The 24,197-nt window shown below is 44.5% G+C and overlaps 1 protein-coding gene across 4 annotated transcripts; it reads left to right on the top strand.

The window, feature by feature from the left end:
• The first annotated feature begins 2,064 nt into the window (after window positions 1–2,064).
• On the top strand, window positions 2,065–5,849 carry LOC112442215 (sialic acid-binding Ig-like lectin 14). 4 transcript variants are annotated; one of them, XM_024978782.2, is made up of 7 exons: window positions 2,065–2,280; window positions 2,377–2,766; window positions 2,977–3,246; window positions 3,462–3,533; window positions 4,338–4,550; window positions 4,653–4,788; window positions 5,059–5,849. In XM_024978782.2, exons 1-7 carry the CDS (start codon window positions 2,244–2,246, stop codon window positions 5,072–5,074), a joined length of 1,134 nt encoding a protein of 377 aa, XP_024834550.1. In that variant the 5' UTR covers window positions 2,065–2,243; the 3' UTR covers window positions 5,075–5,849. The 4 variants fall into 4 exon arrangements, with proteins under 4 accessions (XP_024834550.1, XP_024834548.1, XP_024834551.1 ...); XM_024978780.2 differs by having other exon boundaries at window positions 2,069–2,280; window positions 4,296–4,550; XM_024978783.2 differs by having other exon boundaries at window positions 2,073–2,280; window positions 3,486–3,533.
• Window positions 5,850–24,197: the final 18,348 nt, after the last annotated feature.

The following is a 24,197-nucleotide window of genomic DNA, read 5'->3' as shown; positions in this document are numbered from 1 at the left end:
AATTGCCTATTTCATCTTCTTTAAAGGCCCCAAAGTGAAAGTGCTTGAGGCTCTATTTTTAGTTTTGAGGAACCTGCACAGTGTCCCCATACTGGCCGCACAATTCACATTCCCACCAGCAGTGCCCAAGGGTTCCCTTTACCCCACATCCTCACCAACACTGCTTGTTTCTTGTTCTTTGACCGTCCCAGCTTGACCTTTGCTGGACACCAGCCGCTCTGAAGGTGTGCTGCACAGCCCTGCGGATCCTGGCCTTCTCCAGCGCCTGCTTGTCCAGCAATGTTCTCGCAACCGGTGAGGAGTGAGGGAGAGAGCTCATCCCCTCTTTTTCACCAGGACCCTGGGCAGGGCCAGTCCAGGGTTCTGTGGAGCCTGACATTGACTCAAGTGTTTGAATCCCTCCTTAGGCAAAACAAAAAAAGAAAAAGAAAAAAACAGTGTCACTGCATACAATACAGACAAGGCCCCCAAATACAAAATGTGACCCCAGGTCTCTGGTGTGGCCCTGAAGTGTTTTCAGAGACTGAGAACAAAGAGCAAATGAACAAAGAATCTGCCATATCTCTTTCAATCAGTAAATTCCAACAATTCATGAATCTGTGGGCCAGAAACTGTGGATGAAGGCCAAATATATATTTCCTAAAAGTGTCAATATCACAGGCACATCACATCTGAGTTTCTTTCGAAATGAGAAACCTACATAATCAATCACAAAACATAAAATGCTGAAACCAAAGATAAGACAGTTATTGCAGACTATTTTTCTTTCTTCCTTTTTTTTTAAGCCATGACCTAGGGCTTGTGGGGTCTTAGTTCCCAGACCAGGGATTGAAGCTGGGCCGGAGACAGTGAGAGTGCAGAATGCTAATCACTGGGCCACCATACCATTTTTCTCAGAAGTCAGACATACCTATCACACCTGTGTAACACCTGTTCCCCATACTTTTGGCCTGATCCTCTTTGATTGCCTCTTTTTAGGAGAATAAGCATGTATATTAATATGAATATTCTACTAATAAAGTGTTAGTTAGCCATGTCTGACTCTTTGTGATCCCATGGACTGTAGCCTGCAAGGGCCCTCTGTCCATGGAATTCTCCAAGCAAGGATGCTGGAGTGGGTTGCCAGTCCCTTCTCCAGGGGATCTTCCTGACCCAGGGATCAAACCCTGGTCTTCACACCGAGGGTAGATTCTTTACCATCTGAGCTAGCAGGGAAGCCCATTATATGAGGAAATAAGATTAATTATATCTAAAATAGAGTAGAAAGAAAATACAGTATTTCCACTGGCACGATTAATTGACGGACATATCTTTTTCTTTCTGTAGTTTAAAAAAGTAAAAAATATATTAATATTTCTATCTAACTGTAAAAGAAACTTTCCATCAGTCCCATAGCTTCTTCCTGAAAGTGTCTAAAACGTTTATGATCATAGTAAAATTTCTGAATCTTAAAGAATTTTTTCCCAAAAGGGCAGTAAGTTCACAGGTTTTTTCCACACATGACTTAAGCCTTCATGTGGCTTTGAAAAGAAGGCCATCCACACTGAGGGGTCGTGAACTGTATTTCTGTGTGAGGTCTGGACTTTGTGGTCCCAGCTGAATGGGGCAAAGTTCTTCCTTTACCACCCCACTTTGCGTGGGCCTGTCCTGGTCGGCTGGTCCCACAGACCCTCAGATCCATGACGACGCACAGCCCGTGTGCCCTGTTCTGAAAACCCTTCTGGGCAAAGGAGCTTTTCACGCTCAGCTTTCCTTCCTGGCTTCCACCCTCCAGCGTATGTGAGTCTTCCTGCCCAAGTCTGAGTAGTTTTGAGAAATCTTTCAATGTTCTTTCCTGGAAAATTCAGTGTTTCTCTGTTGCAGGGTCAGTCCCACCCGATGACCAGGGCTGGACCTGGTTTCTCTTTTCTGGTTGTGCCGGCTGCTGGGTGATCCCACCGTGGACCCGAGCATCACTGGATGGGTGGTCATGTCAGAGCCACGTGCAGTGAAGCCTCTCGGCCTCTGGGGGCCTCAGGATCTCCCCCTGGGGTGTGGGGTGTGGGGTGTGACCTTCTGCCTTCTCAGGGCCACCCCTCCTCCATGGCCTGGGGCATCCAAGTTCCCCTTCTGTGCTTGGCCAAGGCTCTGTCTCCGTCACCCTCTGGCTTCCTGTTGGGGCTTCCTCGTTCCCTCCCCACATTCGGGGCGCTTCCCTCCCCAGCAGAGGGACCTGAACCGGCTCTGTGCTGGCGGATGCTGACATGGTGCCCCTGCTGCTGCTGCCCCTGCTGTGGGGGGGTGAGTGGGGGAGGTGGGGGACGGGGCTCACGGCTGGGGGAGGGGAGCACGCGTGGGGAGGGGCTGGAGCTGCCGCTGAGCCTCTGTGTTCCCCAGGGTCCCTGCAGGAATTGCCAGGGTACGGGCTCGAAGTGCAGGAATCAGTGGCGGTGAAGGCGTGCATGGACGTCCGCGTGACCTGCTCCTTCTCCTACCCCTGGAATTCGGGATATCCCCGGTATTCCTCTGGCGAACTTTTCATCTACTGGTTCCGGGAAAAAGACCAGCACACCAATGATGCTGTGGCCACAAACGACCCAAGGAAACGAGTGAGGCCAGAGACCCAGGACCGATTCAGCCTCCTCGGGGACCCCAGCAACAATGACTGCTCCCTGAGCATCAGACAGGCCAGGCTGAGCGACTCAGGAGTCTACTACTTCCGAGTGGAGAGAGGATATGATGTGAGATACAGTTACAGAGATAAAAAGCTGAATTTGCTGGTGACAGGTATGACAGGGAGCCCAGGAGAGGACCCTGGCCCATGGAGACTCCTCTATTAGAACGGGAACAGGGTATAGGAGCCCTCCCTGCTCCAGGTCTTGGGGTTTGAGGGTTCAGGAGAGACCCAGAACAGGGAAGGAGTTGTGACCCTGACCCTCTGGGTCCCCACACCCCTGCATCCAGGCGTCTCCCTCTGTCTCATCTCCCTTTCTTCAGAGAAACCCGACATCCAGTTTCTGGAGCCTCTGGAGTCCGGCCGCCCCACAAAGCTGACCTGCAGACTGTCACTAGCCTGTGATGAGCCACACCCTCTCCTGTTCTCCTGGGTGGGGGACGCCCTTGATGCCATGAACCCAGACACCCTCCACTCCTCGGAGCTCACCCTCACCCCGAGGCCCCAGGACCACGGCACCAACCTCACCTGTCTGGTGACACTCCAGGGATCGCAGGTGGCCCTGGAAAGAACTATCTGGCTCAACGTATCCTGTGAGTGTGGAGGGGCGGCGGGGTCCCTGAGGGCGCTGGTGTGTGTGTGTGGGTGTGCGCGTGTGTGTGCATGTGTAGAGAGAAGGCCAGCCCACTCTTCTATGGGTCTGCGCCCTGGGAGCTGAGGTGGGGAGTGACCGTGAAGGACAGCCCCCCCATTCCTGGTTTCCCTCCTGGGGTGCTGGTCAGTTTCCATCCCACTCCTCCCTCTGCAGCAAGCCAATGTCTTTCTGCCCCAGATGCTCCGAAGAACCTCCGCATGAGCCTCTCCTTCAGAAATGTCACAGGTAGGACAGGACCTCTCCTCTCCAGGGCTGGGTCCTGCTCCTGGGACTGCCTCCAAGGTGGGGCCGGGGAGTGGGCTTGAATGTGATCAGATATGGGAAGAGCAAGGAGAAAATCACCAGCCTGCCACACCTCCCAAGCACTAGAGCACACACACATGCAATACACACTGAGACTCACACACACAGGCACACACACATAATACATACACATGAACATACACTGACACACGCACAGAAACGCCCATACACACAGGCACACACACATCACACATATACACAGAGATATACCCACAGCACAGGCACCATCATGCACATATACACTCACGGACATATACACATGCACTCATGCACACATACACACAGGCACACACACATACACCCCACACATATACACACTCACACACCCTGTTCAAAGCCCATTTCCTTCACCATGGTTCTATTGTGTGGCTTTCTTCCACAAAAGCCTCCTTAGTCCCATCCTCTGCTGCCTTCACTGAATCAACATCTCAAGCCTTGAGGCTCTGGGTTTTCTTTCCACCAAACAGCCCAGGCCTGTCCCATTGAGACACCAAGCCTCCCCTGAAGATACGAGGCCCAGACATGTTGGCTCAGCCTGCTTAGGGTGGGAAGGTTCAGCCCTGGGACCACAGGGAACCCAGCTGGCCAGCCAGGGGAGGAGACAGCGAAGCCAGGAGATGCTGGGAAGGAGGGAGGAGGAGACCTCAGCCTCCCCCAGCTCTCCCACTCGGCTTTCCCCCAAAGCCCACAAGATTCTGCAGAACACCGCATCTATTCTCATCTCAGAAGGCCAGGCGCTGCAGCTGCTGTGTGTTGCTGACAGCAACCCCTCTGCACAGCTGAGCTGGTTCCAAGGGTCTCCCACCCTGGAGGCTACCCCCATCTCCAGCACCGGGGTCTTGGAGATACCACAAGTACCGGCTGGAGATGGAGAAGTCACCTGCCGAGCGCAGAACCCTCTGGGCTCCCAGCAAGTTTCCTTCAGCCTCTCTGTGCAGAGTGAGTTGCAGACAGGTCCTGCGGGTGGGCAGCCTTGGCAGGTGTGTGCCTTTGAGAGAGCTGGGTCTGGGGACTGAGCTTCACCCCCTCTCCCTTCCCCAGAAGGCCCCCCTCCCTGCAGCTGTGAGACTGAGGAGCAGCAGGGCTCCTGGCCCCTGGTCCTCACCCTGATCAGAGGGGCCCTCATGGGGGCTGGCTTCCTCCTCACCTATGGCCTCACCTGGACCTACTACACCAGGTGAGCACCCCTGTCCCCCTGCGCGGACGTCCGGGGAATGGCTCTGGAGTTGCCGGTGGGGCTGGGTGGTCCTGTCCTGTCTGGAGCTAAGCTGTGTGATTCTCCAGGGCCTTCCCTGTTGGTCCAGTGGTTGAGCCTGTGAGTTTCCACTGCAGGGGGCAGGGGCTCGATCCTGGGTTGAGGAACTAAGGTCGCATATGCCTTGAGGCAGAGCCCAGAATGAATGAAATGGGCCTGACTCTCGGACCTGAGACTCTATTGGCTCTGCAGGTGTGGTGGCCACTAGGAGCTGGGCTGAGGGGTATGGCTGAGCCTCGCTCCCTCTCATGACGAGATTCACCTGAGGATGCAGAGCCCAGAGGACAGACGTGGGGACATCACAGTTTGCTTCTCCCTGGAAACTCTCGCCTCCAACCCTGTGCCCTTTGCATCCACGAGCCTTTATTTGTGGAGATGACTGCGTGACAGTAGGAAGAGTGAATGCCATTGAAAAGCGACTTTCTGACTTACCTCGCTTAGTATGGGATTACTCATGTTTTTACATGTATCAATAACTCATTGTTGGTATTGCTTGGTTTTGTCTTGAAAATAGTATTTTATGTATGACTATTCCTCCAGTTATGTATGGACTCTAAAATATGATGACATTGCCTTCGTTTGCAAATTTTGGCTCATTCAAAGTAACGTTGACGTGAATGGTGTGATGAAAATAGGAGGGCTAGCACTTTCCTCCTGGTGGGTGTGGAACTGCTTCATCATAAATTTGGCATATATTTAGTTTGAGAAGGTAGCCTCAGAGAGTTCTTTTGAGTAGTTAGATGAGTTTATATCCCATGGCATATGTGAGGGTTCTGAGCTTTGTACACCCTCAGGAGCACTTGTATTACCTACACGGTCAGTTTTCAGCACTGCACTCCACTGTGACGGTATCTCCTTGCCTTTTTAGTTTCTTTCCCTCATGTGCAATGATGTTGAGCCGTCTGAATATCTTCTTTAGTGAAATTCCTGTTTCGATCTTTGCCCACTTAAAATAAAAATTGGTACCATCTTTCTAAATTCCATATATATGTGTTAGTATACTGTATTGGTGTTTTTCTTTCTGGCTTACTTCACTCTGTATACTAGGTTCCAGTTTCATCCATCTCATTAGAACTGATTCAAATGTATTCTTTCGAGACAGCAAAAGAGACACTGATGTATAGATCAGTCTTATGGACTCTGTGGGAGAGGGAGAGGGAGAGGGTGGGGAGATTTGGGAGAATAGCATTGAAACATGTATAATATCATGAATGAAACGAGTCGCCAGTCCAGGTTCAATGCACGATACTGGATGCTTGGGGCTGGTGCACTGGGACGACCCAGAGAGAGGGTATGGGGAGGGAGGAGGGAGGAGGGTTCAGGATGGGGAACACAGGTATCCCTGTGGCGGATTCATTTCGATATTTGGCAAAACTAATACAATATTGTAAAGTTTAAAAATAAAATAAATTTAAAAAATAAAAATCACTTCTATGTAATTTAAAAAAAAATAAAAATTGGGCAGTCTTTTTCTTGTTAATTTGAATTCTTTAGTCTGGATGTGACTTTTTAAAAATTAAAATATAATTGATTTATAATGCTGTATTAGTTTCACAGTACAGCAAAGTGATTCAGTGATATACATATATTCTCCCCAGATTCTTTCCCATTATACTTTTTTACAACATTGTTAGTATACTTCCCTGGGCTGTACAGTTGGTCCTTGTTGGTTATCTATTTTAGATACAGTAGTGTGTATTTGTCAATCCCAATCTCCCAATTTATCCTTCCTCCCTCTGAAAAAATTTTAAGATTTTTACACTTTAAGAAACTAACAAATGTAAACAGAGTATTTCTAAATAAATATTAAAGAAAGGTTTTTTTTTTTTTTTTTTTGGTTTCCAGAACTGGTTACTGGGAGGGTGTAGAATGTTTAGGGGCACTGTCAAATTTAGGAAACCTTATGAAATATCAATCCTAAAAAGCACTGACATCACAGGTTATTTCCATACATGGCTTGAGCCTTCACGTGGCTTTGAAAACAAGGGCATGCAGTGTGAGGGGTCCTGAATGCCATTCTTGTGAAGTCCGGGCTTCGGGGGTCTGCACTGAGTGGGGCAAGGCGCTCACTTCAGCCACCCCATTTTGCATGGGCCTGTGCCCCGGAGAAGGCAATGGCACCCCACTCCAATACTCTTGCCTGGAAAATCCTATGGACGGAGGAGCCTGGTGGGCTGCAGTCCATGGGGTCGCTGAGGGTCAGACACGACTGAGGACTTCACTTTCACTTTTCACTTTCATGCATTGGAGAAGGAAATGGCAACCCACTCCAGTGTTCTTGCCTGGAGAATCCCAGGGACGGGGGAGCCTGGTGGGCTGCTGTCTATGGGGTCGCACAGAGTCGGACACGACTGAAGTGACAGCAGCAGCAGCAGTGCCCCGGGGGCTGGTCCTACAGACACTCAGGTCCACGTAGACCCGTAGGCCTGTGCCGTGTTCTGACAACCCTTCTGGGCAAAGGAGCTTTAATGTTCAAGTTTTCCTTCCTGGGCTCCATCCTCCACTGTTTGGGGGTCTGGAAACTTTTTTCCTGCCTGAAGGGGAATGGTTTTGATAAATTTTTCAATATTCTTTTCCAGAACGTTTGGTGTTTTTCAGCTGTAGGTGGGTCAAGCCGGATGACCAGGGCTGGACTTTGTTTCTCTTTTTCTGGTTTCACTGCTCCCGGGGCGATCCCATGGTGAACATGAAAATCATTCGGAAGGTGATCATGTCACATCCGGGCTTCCCTGGTATCTCGGTGGTAAAGAGTCAGGCTGCAATGCAGAAGATGTGGGTTCAGTACCTGGGTTGGGAAGATCCCCTGGAGAACAAAATGGCAACCCACTCCAGTATTCTTGCCTGGGTAATCCCATGGGTTGAGAAGTCCAGCGGGCTATGGTCCCTGGGGCCGCAGAGTCGGACACAGCATAGTGAGTAAACAACAACATTTCAGAGTCACATATGGTGAAACCTTGCCAGCTCTGGGGCTTCATGCTCTCCCCTGCAGCCTGCGGCAGAGGGGAGGGGAGAGAGGTTGGAGGGAGAACGTGAAACAGCCTGACTTCTCATCGATACCCTCCCAGACCCGCCTATGGAGTCCACCTCCCCCTTCTTCGCCAGCCAGTCTTCATCACCTGCTGCCTTCCTGGCTTCCTGTTGGGGCTTCCTCCTTCCTTCCCCACATTTGGGGCACTTCCTCCCAGACGGAGGCACCTGGACCTGGGCTGGAGGATGCGGACATGGTACCGCTGCTGCTGCTGCACCCAGAGACTCTGCATTCCTTGAAGTTCACCCCCACCCTGAGGCCCCAGGACCACAGCACTGACCTCACATGTTGGGTGAATCTCCAAGGATCTCAGGTGACCATGGAGAGAGCCATCCAGCTCAATGTCTCCTGTGAGTGTGGAGGGGTGGCTGAGTCCCTCGGGGCAGTGGTGTGTGTGTGTGTGTGTGTGTGTGAGTGTATAGAGAGAAGGCCAGCCTACTCTTCTATGGGTCTACGCACTGGGAGCTGAGGTGGGGAGTGGCCGTGAAGGACAGCCCTCTGCTTCCTGGTTTCCCTCCTGGGGTGCTGGTCAGTTTCCATCCCACTCCTCCTCTGCAGCAAGCCCATGTCTTTCTGCCCCAGATGCCCTGAGGAACCTCTGCATCAGCCTCTCCTTCAGAAACATCACAGGTAGGACAGGACCTCTGCTCTCCAGGGCTGGGTCCTGCTCCTAGGACTGCCTCCAAGGAGGGGGGGGGTGTGCACTTGAGTGCGATCAGATATGGGAAGAACAGCGAGAAAATCACCACCCCGCCCCACCTCCCATGCACTAGACCACACACACATGCAATATACACAAAGATATATGCACAGATGCTAATAGATCCTGGGAAGGCCGGATGGTGAGAACTCAGCCTCCCCCAGCTCTCCTGCTGGGCTTTCCCCAAAAGCCCTCAAGATTCTGCAGAACACCTCGTCCCTTCTCATCTCAGAGAGCCAGGCACTGCAGCTGCTCTGTGTTGCTGACAGCAACCCTCCTGCACAGCTGAGCTGGGTTCCAGGGTTTCCCACCCTGGACGCTGCCCCCATCTCCAGCACCAGGATCCTGGAGATGCAGGGCTGAGACCTGCAGAAAGAGAGTGCGCCTGGCAAGCTCAGAACCCTCTGGGCTCTTGCTTTGTCAGCACATATGTCTCTTCGGACAATCCATTTCTGAGTGTTGGACAAGAGCCCAGTTTCAGGCCCTGGAAGGGGTCCCCCTTCCTGCAACACTTCCAGTGAATATTCAAGGTTGATTTCCTTTAGGATGGATCGGTTGGATCTCCTTGCATTCCAAGGGACTTTCAAGAGTCTTCTCCAACACCACAGTTCAAAAGCATCAATTCTTTGGCACTCAATTTCTTTATAGTCCAGCTCGCACATCCATACATGACTACTGGAAAAACCATAGCTCTGACTATACAGAACTTTATCAGCAAAGTAATGTCTCTGCTTTTCAATATGCTGTCTAGGTTTGGAAGGAAATATAGCTTTTCTTCCAAGGATCAAGCATGTTTTAATTTCATGGCTGCAGTCCCCATCTGCTGTGATTTTGGAGCCCCCCAAAATAAAGTCTGTCATTGTTTCCCCATCTATTTGCCATGAAGTGATGGGACGAGATGCCATGAACTTAGTTTTTTGAATGTTGGGTTTGAAGCCAGATTTTTCACTCTCCTCTTTCACCTTCATGTAGAGGCTGTTTAGTTTCCTTCTCACTTTCCACCATAAGGGTGGTGTCACCTGCATATCTGAGGTTATTGTTACTTGTCCTGGCAATCTTGATTCCAGCTAGTGCTTTGTCCAGCCCAGCATTTCTCATGATGTACTCTGCATATAAGTTAGAAAAGCAAGGTGACAGTATGCAGCTGTGACGTACTCCTTCCCCGATTTTGAACCAGTCTCTTGTTCCATGTCTGGTTCTAACTGTTGCTTCTTGACCTGCAAACAGGTTTTGTAGGAGGCAGGTAAGGTAGTCTGGTCTTCTTATCTCTTGAACAATTTCCCACAGTTTGTTGTGATCCACACAGTCAGTAAAGAATCTGCCTGCAATGCTGGAGACCTGGTTCAACTCCTGGGTCAGGAAGTTCCCCTGGAGAAGGGATAGACTACCCACTCCAGTGTTCTTGGGCTTCCCTGGTGACTCAACTGGTAAAGAATCCACCTGCAATGGGAGACACCAGGGTTTGATCCCTGGGTTGGGGAGGTCCCTTGGAGAAAGGCATGGCAACTGACTTCCAGTGTTCTTGCCTGGAGAATCCCCATGGACAGAGGAACCTGGCGGGCTGTAGTCCATGTGGTCCAAAGTGTAGGAAATGACTGAGGGAATAAGCACATCACAGCAGCACAGCACTTCTTTCCTGGTGGGTAAGGAAGTGTTTCGCCATAAGGCCAGCATTTATTTAATTCTAGAAGGCAGCCTCAAAGAGTTCTCTTGATTAGCCAAGTGAATTTCCATCCCAGCATCATAACAGAACTCAGTTTCACGTTTCAGTGGGAGATAACTAACCAATTCGATCACATGAACCACAGCCTTGTTTAACTCAATGAAACTATGAGCCATGCCATATAGGGCCACCCAAGACAGACGGGTCATGGTGGAGAGTGGGGAAAACCACTACACCATTCAGGTATGACCTAACTCAAATCCCTCACGATTATACAGTGGAAGTGAGAAATAGATTTAAGGAATTGGATCTGATAGACAGAGTGCCTGACGAACTATGGACTATGGAGGTTCGTTACATTGTACAGGAGGCAGTGATCAAGACAATCCCCATGAAAAAGAAATGCAAAAATGCAAATGGTTGTCTTAGGAGGCCTACAAATAGCTGAGAAAAGAAGAGAAGCGAAAGGCAAAGGAGAAAAGGAAGGATATACCCATCTGAATGCAGAGTCTCAAAGAACAGCAAGGAGAGATAAGAAAGCCTTCCTCAGTAATCAATGCAAAGAAATAGAGGAAAACAATTAAGTGGGGGAAGACTAGAGATCTCTTCAAGAAAATTAGAGGTACCAAGGGAACTTTTCATACAACGATGGGCACAATAAAGGACAGAAATGGTATGGACCTAATAGAAGCAGAAGATATTAAAGAGGTGGCAAGAATACACAGAAGAACTGTACAAAAAAGATCTTCATGACCCAGGTAATCACGATGGTATGATCACTCACCTAGAGCCAGACATCCTGGAATGGGAAGTCAAGTGGGCCTTAGGAAGCATCACTTAGGAAGCATCACAAAGCTAGTGGAGGTGATGGAATTCCAGTTGAGCTATTTCAAGTCTTAAACGATGATGCTGTGGAAGTGCTGCACTTTATGCCAGCAAAGTTGGAAAACTCAGCAGTGGCCACAGGACTGGGAAAGATCAGTTTTCATTCCAATTCCAAAGAAAGGCAATGTCAAAGAATGCTCAAACTACTGCCAATTGCACTCTTCTCACACACTAGTAAAGTAATGCTCAAAATTCTCCAAGCCAGGCTTCAGCAATACGTGAACTGTGAACTTCCAGATGTTCAAGCTGGATTTAGAAAAGGCAGAGGAAGCAGAGATCACATTGCCAACATCTGTTGGATCACCGAAAAAGCAAGAGAATTCCAGAAAAACATCTACTTCTGCTTTATTGACTATGGGAAAGCCTTTCACCGTGTGGATCACAACAAACTCTGGAAAACTCTTAAAGAGATGGGAATAGCAGACCACCTGACCTGCCTCTTGAGAAATCTGTCTGCAGAACAGCAAGCAACAGTTAGAACTGGACATGGAATAACAGAGTGTTCCAAATCGGGAAAGCGGTACCTCAAGCCTGCATATTGTACCCTGCTTATTTAACTTATATGCCTAGTATATCACGAGAAGTGCTGGACTGGATGAAGCACAAGTTGTAATCAAGATTGTTGGGACAAATATCAATAACCTCAGATATGCAGATGACACCACCCTTATGGCAGAAAGTGAAGAACTAAAGAGCCTCTTGATGAAAGTGAAAGTGGAAAGTGATAAAGTTGGCTTAAAACTCAGCATTCAGAAAACTAAGATCATGGCATCCAGTCCCATCACTTCAAGGAAAACATATGGGGAAACAGTAGAAACAGTGGCAGACTTTATTTTGGGGGGCTCCAAAATCACTGAATATGGAGACTGCAGCCATGAAATTAAAAGACACTTACTTCTTGGCAGGAAAGTTATGACCAGCCTAGACAGCATATTTAAAAGCAGAGTCATTACTTGGCCGATAAAGGTCTGTCTAGTCAAAGCCATGTTTTTGCCAGTAGTCATGTATGGATGTGACAGTTGGACCATAAAGAAAGCTGACTGCTGAAGAATTGATGCTTTTGTACTGTGGTGTTGGAGAAGACTCTTGAGAATCCTTGGACTGCAAGGACATCAAGCCAGTCCATCCTAAAGGAGATCGGTCCTCAATATTCATTGAAAGCACTGATTCTGAAGCTGAAACTCCAACACTTTACCACCTGATGCAAGGAACCGACTCATTGGAAAAGGCCCTGATACTGGGAAAGATTGAAGGCGGGAGGAGAAGGGGACGACAGAGGATGAGATGGTTGGATGGCATCACCGACTCAATGGACTTGAGTTTGAGTAAACTCCGGGAGTTGGTGATGGACAGGGAGGCCTGACGTGCTGCAGTCTATGGGATCTCCAAGAATCGGACATGACAGAGTGACTGAACTGAATGAATCATGAGTAACCAGCAGATCAGGTGTACATGTGACAACCTGGATTTGAAACAGGCATATGAAACTGGAGGGGCAGTCTGGAAGAACTGAAGTCTTGTAGGATGTGATGCTATTTACAGGTAGACAGTGTCAACATTGAGTTGGATTGAGTTGAGTTGAATATTCAACTCAATTCAACAGAATTGCTTGTGCGTGATGTGGTCGAACTGACAGACACATTGGAATCGGGCCCACAATCATCTACATTCATTTTCTTGTACTAAATCTGGAAACCCAGTGTCGTTTCACCTTACAGCACTTCATGTGGCCCCTCCCAACACCCAGCCTTATAACCGTCTTTAAACCCTTCAATTGCCACATGTGGGTTTTGGCCACCATTACTCATGGCTGCTCTAGAACATGCATCCAAGGAGTGGAAGTGTTGGGTCCTCATGTAAGAACAAGCTCAGCTTGCCGTAAGAAGCTGTTTTCCTCTCAAATATGTGGGCCAACTTACATTTCAACAACCACTGCTCCACACTTTCCCAGCAGTTGGTGTTTTGAGAGACTTTAATAGCTGGCTACTTGGAGCACACGTAGTCATGCCCTGTTAGTGTCTTAATGTGCAGGTTCCTGACTGCAGTTACGTGGGGCAGCTTTCCATTCCCTGACGGTCTCCTTATACGTTGCCCTCGATGAAAGTCCTGCTCATTTGGGCCCATTTCTGTATATTTCTTTTACCTTAGGCATTTGTAGAAACTCATATTTTGACTACTGTTACTTTGATGGTTATCTGTGTCATCAGTGTCTTCTCCCACCTGATGGCTTTCAATTCGGCACTCCCAGGGATATCTGTTATGAAGAGTTCTTCATTTTAATACAGCTCGGGATTTCGGCGTCTGTCTTAGAGATGGTGTTGTTTCTGTGTTGTTCAGGAATCCTACCCCCCCCATCCCCCGCAGTTCATGGAGACACCTGCTGCAGTGTCTTGCAGCAGCTCTACTGTTTGTCTCTCTAAATAGATCTTCAGCCCATCTGCACTTGATTTTGGTTCCCATATGAGCTAGGGATGCAGTTGCATTTGACTGGCTTCAGATCCCCTGTCGCCCACAGAGTAATTGAAACGCCTATCTCTTTGTCACTTCTTTCTATCACCTTTTCTATTACACATGATGCTTCCTGTGGTTGGGGTTTATTTCTAGGTTCCCTTTTCCGTTCCACTAGTCTACCTGACCATCCCTCTTTCAGTCCAAAAGTTTGGTTCTACTATGCTCTAATATACCCTGGAGAAGAGAATGGCAACCCAATCCAGTATTCTTGCCTGGACAATCCCATGGACCCAGGAGTCTTGTGGGCTACAGTCCATGGGGTGGCAAAGAGTCAGACACGACTGTCCAACTAAGCAAGCAGGCAGGGGGTTATGTATCTTCACAACTTGCAGAGCCAGGCCTCACACACTGTTCTTTTTCAAGGTACCCTTGCCTTCCTTGAAATGTCTGCTTCCTTTTAAATTTTACAGTGGAGGAGAGGAGCCAAGATGGCGGAGGAGTAGGACGGGGAGAACACTTTCTCCCCCACAAATTCATCAAAAGAGCATTTAAACGTCGAGTAAATTCCACAAAACAACTTCTGAATGCCGGCAGAGGACATCAGGCACCCAGAAAAGCAACCCAACTCTTCGAAAGGAGGTAGGAAAAAATATTAAAAACAAAAAAAAAGAGACAAAAGAGGGAGGGACGGAGTTCCGTCCCGGGAAGGGAATCTTAAAAAGAGAGAAGTTTCCAAACACCAGGAAACCTTCTCACTGCCGAATCTGTGCCGAGCTTTGGAAGCACAGAGGGCAACATAACAGGGAGAAAAAATAAATAAACAATTAAAACTCGCAGATTGCGAGCCCTACAGTAACTCCCTCAGCGGAGAAGCAGCGCAGACGCCTGCATCTGCCATTAGCAAGCCGGGGCTGGGCAGGGAGGCGCGGCGTGAGCTGCATCGCTGAGAGTAAGAATCTGGCCTGAATACCCTGAGCGCTATCTGAGCGAAATAATTTGGGCTAGCAAACCAGACTGTGGGATATCTACCACGCGAAAAGCCAGCCCTAACCTAAGACCGCCAGGCCCGCGCACGGAACAAAGGACTGAACAGAGATAGCCGGCTGCAGATCTTCCCCCTCCGGTGACAGGCAGCCAGAGCCGGAAGGGGGCAATCGCAGCCCCAGAGAGACATTATCTATAAAACTGTAAGCAGGCTTCTTTGCTAACTAAAACTTCTTGGGGGTCTGGACGGTCAACATCTGCCTGAGAAGGTGCGCCGGTTTTACACCCAGATAACCGAGTGGCGGGGAGGCGATAAGTCGCAGCATTGGCGCTCGCCAAACACCTCATCACCTGAGCTGCTCGGACCTGGGAAGAGCACAAAACGCAGGCCCAACTGAGTCTGCGCCTCTGAGGACTACCCGAGTGCCTGAACCTGAGCGGCTTGGACCTGGGAGGTGCATGCAGCCCAGGGCCAGCCTCGGATTGTTCCCGGCGGAACAACCTAGAGTCCGAGCAGTGTGGACAGGGAGGCTACACGCGCCGTGAGCGGGGGCAGACCCAGGGTGGCTGAGGCACTGTGAGCCCACGCCAGTGTTATTTGTTTGCAGCATCCCTCCCTCCCTCCCCACAGCGCAACTGAACAAGTAAGCCTAAAAAAAAAAAAAAAAAAGTGTCCTCCGCCGTGCCCTTTGTGTCAGGGCGGAAACCAGATACTGAAGAGACTAGCAAACAGAAGAAGATATAACAGAGGGAAACGCCTTGGAAGCTACAGGCAATAGATCAAAACCCTGTGGTTACTACGGACTACATAGGAAGGGGCCTATAGATCTTGAGAAATATAAATCTGACCAAGGAACTAGCCAAAAATGAACTGAACCCACAACACCCACAAAAAAAAAAAAAAAAAAAGTCCTAGATATATTTTTATTATTTTTACGATCATTCTTTCTTTTTTTTTTAATTAAAAAAATTTTTTTAAGTCCTCTATTGTTCCTTTAATTTTCACTTTTATAACCTATTACTTTGCAAAAAAAAAAAAGACCCTATTTTTTTCTTCTTCAGAAAACTTCATATATATATATATTTTATAATTTTTTGACCTTGTTTTTTTTGTTTGTTTGTTTGTTTTTGTTTTTGTTTTTTTCTTCTTTTCTTTAACATTGTATTTTTGAAATTCCAAACTCTACTCTAGATTTTTAATTTTCGCTTTTTGGTATATGTTATCAATTTTGTACCTATAGTTTTTTTTTTATATAATTTCTGTGACTTTTTTCTTTTTCCTCTTCTTCTCTGTTTCTTTCTCTTCTTCTTTTATATAACATTGTATATCTGAAATTCCAAACTTTACTCTAGATTTTTAATTTATGCTTTTTGTATTTGATATCAATTTTGTACCTGTATTTTCTTTATAATTTTTGTGACATTGTTTGTATTTGTTTGTTTGTTTTCTCTCTTTATTTTTCTTCTTCTTTTTTTTTTTTTAACATCGTATTTTTGAAATTCCAAACTCTACTCTAGATTTTTAATTTTTGCTTTCTGGTATTAGTTATCAATTTTGTACCTGTACTTTCTTTATAATTTTCATGACCTTGTTTGTTTTTGTTTGTTCGTTTTTTCTCTCTTTCTTTTCCTTCTTCTTTTCTTTAACATCGTATTTTTGAAATTCCAAACTCTACTCTAGATTTTTAATTTTTGCTTTTATGTATTTGTTACCAATTTTGTACCTTTAAGGACCCAATCTTCAGGACCCATTTTTCACTAGGGAGTGAGATTACTGGCTTGACTGCTCTCTCTCCCTTTGGACTCTCCTTTTTCTCCACCAGGTCGCCTGTGTCTCTGCCCTAACCCCTCTCTACTCTACCCAACTCTGTGAATTTCTGTGTGTTCCAGACGGTGGAGAACACTTAGGGAACTGATTACTGGCTGGATCTGTCTCCCTCCTTTTCATTCCCCCCTTTTATCCTTCTGGCCACCTCTGTTACCTTCCTCCTTCTTCTCTTCTCTGTATAACCCCGTGAACATCTCTGAGTGGTCCAGTTGTGGAGTGCACATAAGGAAGTGACTACTGGCTAGCCCACTCTCTCCACTATTGATTCACCTCATCTCATTTGGGTCACCTCTAACTCCCTCCTCCCTCTTCTCTTCTCCATGTAACCCTGTGAACCTCTCTGAGTGACCCTCACTGTAGAGAAACTTTTCATCTTTAATGTAGATGTTTTATCAATGGTGCTGTATAGAAGGAGAAGTTTTGAAACTACTGTAAAAATAAGACCGATAACCGGAAGCAGGAGGCTTAAGTCCAAATCCTGACTCCAGGGAACTCCTGACTCCAAGGAACATTAATTGACAGGAGCTCATCAAATGCCTCCATACCGACACTGAAACCAAGCACCACACAAGGGCCAATAAGTTCCAGGGCAAGACATACCAAGCAAATTCTCCAGCAACAAAGGAACACAGCCCTGAGCTTCAAGATACAGGCTGCCCAAAGTCACCCCAAAACTATAGACATCTCATAACTCATTACTGGACATTTCATTGCACTCCAGAGAGAAGAAATACAGCTCCACCCACCAGAACACCGACACAAGCTTCCCTAACCAGGAATCCTTGACAAGCCATCTGTACAAACCCACACACAGTGAGGAAACGCCACAATAAAGAGAACTCCACAAACTGCCAGAATACAGAAAGGACACCCCAAACTCAGCAATTTAAACAAGATGAAGAGACAGAGGAATACTCAGCAGATAAAGGAACAGGATAAATGCCCACCAAACCAAACAAAAGAGGAAGAGATAGGGAATCTACCTGATAAAGAATTCCGAATAATGATAGTGAAATTGATCCAAAATCTTGAAACTAAAATGGAATCACAGATAAATAGCCTGGAGACAAGGATTGAGAAGATGCAAGAAAGGTTTAACAAGGACCTAGAAGAAATAAAAAAGAGTCAATATATAATGAATAATGCAATAAGTGAAATTAAAAACACTCTGGAGGCAACAAATAGTAGAATAACAGAGGCAGAAGACAGGATTAGTGAATTAGAAGATAGAATGGTAGAAATAAATGAATCAGAGAGGATAAAAGAAAAACAAATTAAAAGAAATGAGGACAATCTCAGAGACCTCCAGGACAACATTAAACGCTACAACATTCGAATCATAGGGGTTCCAGAAGAAGAAGACAAAAAGAAAGACCATGAGAAAATACTTGAGGAGATAATAGTGGAAAACTTCCCTAAAATGGGGAAGGAAATAATCACCCAAGTACAAGAAACCCAGAGAGTCCCAAACAGGATAAACCCAAGGAGAAACACCCCAAGACACATATTAATCAAATTAACAAAGATCAAACACAAAGAACAAATATTAAAAGCAGCAAGGGAAAAACAACAAATAACACACAAGGGAATTCCCATAAGGATAACAGCTGATCTTTCAATAGAAACTCTTCAAGCCAGGAGGGAATGGCAAGACATACTTAAAATGATGAAAGAAAATAACCTACAGCCCAGATTATTGTACCCAGCAAGGATCTCATTCAAGTATGAAGGAGAAATCAAAAGCTTTTCAGACAAGCAAAAGCTGAGAGAATTCTGCACCACCAAACCAGCTCTCCAACAAATACTAAAGGATATTCTCTAGACAGGAAACGCAAAAACGGTGTATAAACTCGAACCCAAAACAATAAAGTAAATGGCAACGGGATCATACTTATCAGTAATTACCTTAAACGTAAATGGGTTGAATGCCCCAACCAAAAGACAAAGACTGGCTGAATGGATACAAAAACAAGACCCCTACATATGTTGTCTACAAGAGACCCACCTCAAAACAGGGGACACATACAGACTGAAAGTGAAGGGCTGGAAAAAGATTTTCCATGCAAATAGGGACCAAAAGAAAGCAGGAGTAGCAATACTCATATCAGATAAAATAGACTTTAAAACAAAGGCTGTGAAAAGAGACAAAGAAGGTCACTACATAATGATCAAAGGATCAATCCAAGAAGAAGATATAACAATTATAAATATATATGCACCCAACACGGGAGCACCACAGTACGTAAGACAAATGCTAACAAGTATGAAAGGAGAAATTAACAATAACACAATAACAGTGGGAGACTTTAATACCCCACTTACACCTATGGATAGATCAACTAAACAGAAAATTAACAAGGAAACACAAACTTTAAACGATACAATACACCAGTTAGACCTAATTGATATCTATAGGACATTTCATCCCCAAACAATGAATTTCACCTTTTTCTCAAGCGCACATGGAACCTTCTCCAGGATAGATCACATCCTGGGCCATAAAGCTAGCCTTGGTAAATTCAAAAAAATAGAAATCATTCCAAGCATTTTTTCTGACCACAATGCAGTAAGATTAGATCTCAATTACAGGAGAAAAACTATTAAAAATTCCAACATATGGAGGCTGAACAACACCCTGCTGAATAACCAACAAATCACAGAAGAAATCAAAAAAGAAATCAAAATTTGCATAGAAACGAATGAAAATGAAAACACAACAACCCAAAACCTGTGGGACACGGTAAAAGCAGTCCTAAGGGGAAAGTTCATAGCAATACAGGCACACCTCAAGAAACAAGAAAAAAGTCAAATAAATAACCTAACTCTACACCTAAAGCAACTAGAAAAGGAAGAAATGAAGAACCCCAGGGTTAGTAGAAGGAAAGAAATCTTAAAAATTAGAGCAGAAATAAATGCAAAAGAAACAAAAGAGACCATAGCAAAAATCAACAAAACCAAAAGCTGGTTCTTTGAAAGGATAAATAAAATTGACAAACCATTAGCCAGACTCATCAAGAAACAAAGGGAGAAAAATCAAATCAACAAAATTAGAAACGAAAATGGAGAGATCACAACAGACAACACAGAAATACAAAGGATCATAAGAGACTACTATCAACAATTATATGCCAATAAAATGGACAACGTGGAAGAAATGGACAAATTCTTAGAAAAGTACAACTTTCCAAAACTGGACCAGGAAGAAAGAGAAAATCTTAACAGACCCATCACAAGCATGGAAATTGAAACTGTAATCAAAAATCTTCCAGCAAACAAAAGCCCCGGTCCAGACGGCTTCACAGCTGAATTCTACCAAAAATTTAGAGAAGAGCTAACACCTATCCTGCTCAAACTCTTCCAGAAAATTGCAGAGGAAGGTAAACCTCCAAACTCATTCTATGAGGCCACCATCACCCTGATACCAAAACCTGACAAAGATGCCACAAAAAAAGAAAACTACAGGCCAATATCACTGATGAACATAGATGCAAAAATCCTTAACAAAATTCTAGCAATCAGAATCCAACAACACATTAAAAAGATCATACACCATGATCAAGTGGGCTTTATCCCAGGGATGCAAGGATTCTTCAATATCCGCAAATCAATCAATGTAATACACCACATTAACAAATTGAAAAATAAAAACCATATGATTATCTCAATAGATGCAGAGAAAGCCTTTGACAAAATTCAATATCCATTTATGATAAAAACTCTCCAGAAAGCAGGAATAGAAGGAACATACCTCAACATAATAAAAGCTGTATATGACAAACCCACAGCAAACATTATCCTCAATGGTGAAAAATTGAAAGCATTTCCTCTAAAGTCAGGAACAAGACAAGGGTGCCCACTTTCACCATTACTATTCAACATAGTTTTGGAAGTTTTGGCCACAGCAATCAGAGCAGAAAAAGAAATAAAAGGAATCCAAATTGGAAAAGAAGAAGTAAAACTCTCACTATTTGCAGATGACATGATCCTCTACATAGAAAACCCTAAAGATTCCACCAGAAAATTACTAGAAATAATCAATGACTATAGTAAAGTTTCAGGATATAAAATCAACACACAGAAATCCCTTGCATTCCTATACACTAATAATGAGAAAACAGAAAGAGAAATTAAGGAAACAATTCCATTCACCATTGCAACGGAAAGAATAAAATACTTAGGAATATATCTACCTAAAGAAACTAAAGACCTATATATAGAAAACTATAAAACACTGGTGAAAGAAATCAAAGAGGACACTAATAGATGGAGAAATATACCATGTTCATGGATTGGAAGAATCAATATAGTGAAAATGAGTATACTACCCAAAGCAATTTATAGATTCAACGCAATCCCTATCAAGCTACCAACAGTATTCTTCACAGAGCTAGAACAAATAATTTCACAATTTGTATGGAAATACAAAAAACCTCGAATAGCCAAAGCGATCTTGAGAAAGAAGAATGGAACTGGAGGAATCAACCTACCTGACTTCAGGCTCTACTACAAAGCCACAGTTATCAAGACAGTATGGTACTGGCACAAAGACAGAAATATTGATCAATGGAATAAAATAGAAAGCCCAGAGATAAATCCACGCACATATGGACACCTTATCTTTGACAAAGGAGGCAAGAATATACAATGGATTAAAGACAATCTCTTTAACAAGTGGTGCTGGGAAATCTGGTCAACCACTTGTAAAAGAATGAAACTGGACCACTTTCTAACACCATACACAAAAATAAACTCAAAATGGATTAAAGATCTCAACGTAAGACCAGAAACTATAAAACTCCTAGAGGAGAACATAGGCAAAACACTCTCCGACATACATCACAGCAGGATCCTCTATGACCCACCTCCCAGAATATTGGAAATAAAAGCAAAAATAAACAAATGGGACCTAATTAACCTTAAAAGCTTCTGCACATCAAAGGAAACTATTAGCAAGGTGAAAAGACAGCCTTCAGAATGGGAGAAAATAATAGCAAATGAAGCAACCGACAAACAACTAATCTCAAAAATATACAAGCAACTCCTGCAGCTCAACTCCAGAAAAATAAACGACCCAATCAAAAAATGGGCCAAAGAACTAAATAGACATTTCTCCAAAGAAGACATACAGATGGCTAACAAACACATGAAAAGATGCTCAACATCACTCATTATCAGAGAAATGCAAATCAAAACCACTATGAGGTACCATTTCACACCAGTCAGAATGGCTGCGATCCAAAAGTCTACAAATAATAAATGCTGGAGAGGGTGTGGAGAAAAGGGAACCCTCTTACACTGTTGGTGGGAATGCAAACTAGTACAGCCACTATGGAGAACAGTGTGGAGATTCCTTAAAAAACTGGAAATAGAACTGCCTTATGATCCAGAAACCCCACTGCTGGGCATACACACTGAGGAAACCAGAAGGGAAAGAGACACGTGTACCCCAATGTTCATCGCAGCACTGTTTATAATAGCCAAGACATGGAAGCAACCTAGATGTCCATCAGCAGATGAATGGATAAGAAAGCTGTGGTACATATACACAATGGAGTATTACTCAGCCATTAAAAAGAATACATTTGAATCAGTTCTAATGAGGTGGATGAAACTGGAGCCTATTATACAGAGTGAAGTAAGCCAGAAGGAAAAACATAAATACAGTATACTAACGCATATATATGGAATTTAGAAAGATGGTAACAATAACCCTGTGTACGAGACAGCAAAAGAGACACTGATGTATAGAACAGTCTTATGGACTCTGTGGGAGAGGGAGAGGGTGGGAAGATTTGGGAGAATGGCAATGAAACATGTAAAATATCATGTAGGAAACGAGTTGCCAGTCCAGGTTCGACGCACGATGCTGGATGCTTGGGGCTGGTGCACTGGGACGGCCCAGAGGGATGGTATGGGGAGGGAGGAGGGAGGAGGGTTCGGGATGGGGAACACATGTATACCTGTGGCGGATTCATTTTGATATTTGGCAAAACTAATACAATTATGTAAAGTTTAAAAATAAAATAAAATTAGAAAATAAATAAATAAATTTTACAGTGGAAAATAAATAAATAAATAAATTTTACAGTGGAATTATTGAGTTCTACAGATGTCCACTTGGGATGTGGTGACATACATTTTGATTCTGCACATTATTTTGAGTAGAATGGATATTTATATTCTTTTTTCAAACCCCTAATGTGGTATATTTTCCCATTCATTTATATCTTTAATGTCCTTCAAGACAGATTTATAATTTTCTCCATTGAGGTTTTGTATATCCTCTTGTTGTATACCTTTCTAAATGTTAGATAGATTCCAGGTATATCCTAATTTTTGATGCAACTGTCAATGGCTCTCATACAGTTTTATATTACTGTGATATGAGAAAGTAATTGATCTTTTTTGGCCGAGTGGCAAGGCATGTGGGACCTTGGTTCCCTTACCAGGGATCAAATTCCCATCCCTTGCTTTAGAAGGCAGATGCTTGATCATGGACCACAGGGAAGTCTGCAATGAATTTTTCAAATTTGAATTTGTCTCAAGTCATTGTGCTCTCTTGTTAAACCTCTAAATGTATCGGTATAAACTTTTGGATTTTTCTACATGTAGAACTTTTATGAACATAAATCTTTCTTTTTTCCTTTCAATTGTTATACCTTTTACCGATATTTGTTGACTTGCTAGGGTGGAACCTATGCTACTCCATTAAGTATGATGTTATCTAAAGATACCCTTCATCTTTTTAGGGAATTTCTCTTTTATTTCCAATGCACTGTGAATTTTATCACAAAGGCATTCACACTCATCCAGTGTTCATTGTTTTCATCTCTGGAGATTTAATCAGTGAATCAGGGACAGTAGCCACACTAGAAGCCACACTACGTATTGTGTGTTTCCACAGAGGAAATGTAACGTAAGTAACCGATTGTGCAGCTGTTGAAAGGCCACTGGAGCCTGTCAAGCAGGGGACACTCTCTTAGTCTTGGACCGCTCTCATCCAAGCCCCCAATTGACGTTGTTCAAATCTTTTACCTACATAGACACACATTCTCTCTGAGATACAGGTATAACATGTGTTAGTTTCAGGTGTACAATATAATGATTTATTATGTACATATTACAAAATGATCACCACATATGCCTAATTAACATTTATATCTACAGGGTAAAATTTTTTTGTGTGAAGAGAAATTTTAAGATCTAGTCTTTTAGCAACTTTCAAATGTACAGTGCAGTATTGTTAACTGTATTAGTGTCCTTAACATTTTAAATATAGTCACCATGATGTACATTACATGTCCATGACTTATTTATTTTATTCCTGGAAATGTGTACCTTCTGACCACTTTGCCAATTTTGCCATAGAGCCCACTCTCTACCTCTGAGAACCACCAGTTATTTCTCTTTATCTATGACGTTATGTTGTTTGTTTTTTTTTCAGTTCCACCTACCTGTGAGATCATACAGTATTTTCCTTCCTCTGTCTAACGTGTTTCATTACCCTAATGCCCTCACGTACCATCCATGTATTGTAAAGGCAGGATTTCCTTCTCTTTTATAGCTGAAGAATGATCACGAGTATGCACACACTGCAGTTTCTTTATTCATTCTCTCATCATCGGATATGGAAGTTGTTTCCATGGCTTCAATAATGTACATAACACTTCCATGAACATGGGGTGCATATATATTTTCAAATTGCCTATTTCATCTTCTTTAAAGGCCCCAAAGTGAAAGTGCTTGAGGTTCTGTTTTTAGTTTTGAGGAACCTGCACAGTGTCCGCATAGT

Source organism: Bos taurus, chromosome 18 (assembly GCF_002263795.3).
Source record: "Bos taurus isolate L1 Dominette 01449 registration number 42190680 breed Hereford chromosome 18, ARS-UCD2.0, whole genome shotgun sequence".
In the NCBI taxonomy this organism is placed as follows: Eukaryota; Metazoa; Chordata; class Mammalia; order Artiodactyla; family Bovidae; genus Bos; species Bos taurus.
Note: the sequence above shows the minus strand (reverse complement) of the source record. Positions and strands in the feature narration are given on the sequence as shown.

Excerpts from the sequence above, each read along its gene's own strand:
- LOC112442215 (XM_024978780.2), top strand. The coding sequence starts at position 2,244 with ATGGTGCCCCTGCTGCTGCTGCCCCTGCTGTGGGGGG. Across the intron at positions 3,534-4,295 it reads CTCCTTCAGAAATGTCACAG|CCCACAAGATTCTGCAGAAC; the intron begins GTAGGACAGGAC and ends TTTCCCCCAAAG. Across the intron at positions 4,551-4,652 it reads CTTCAGCCTCTCTGTGCAGA|AAGGCCCCCCTCCCTGCAGC; the intron begins GTGAGTTGCAGA and ends TCCCTTCCCCAG.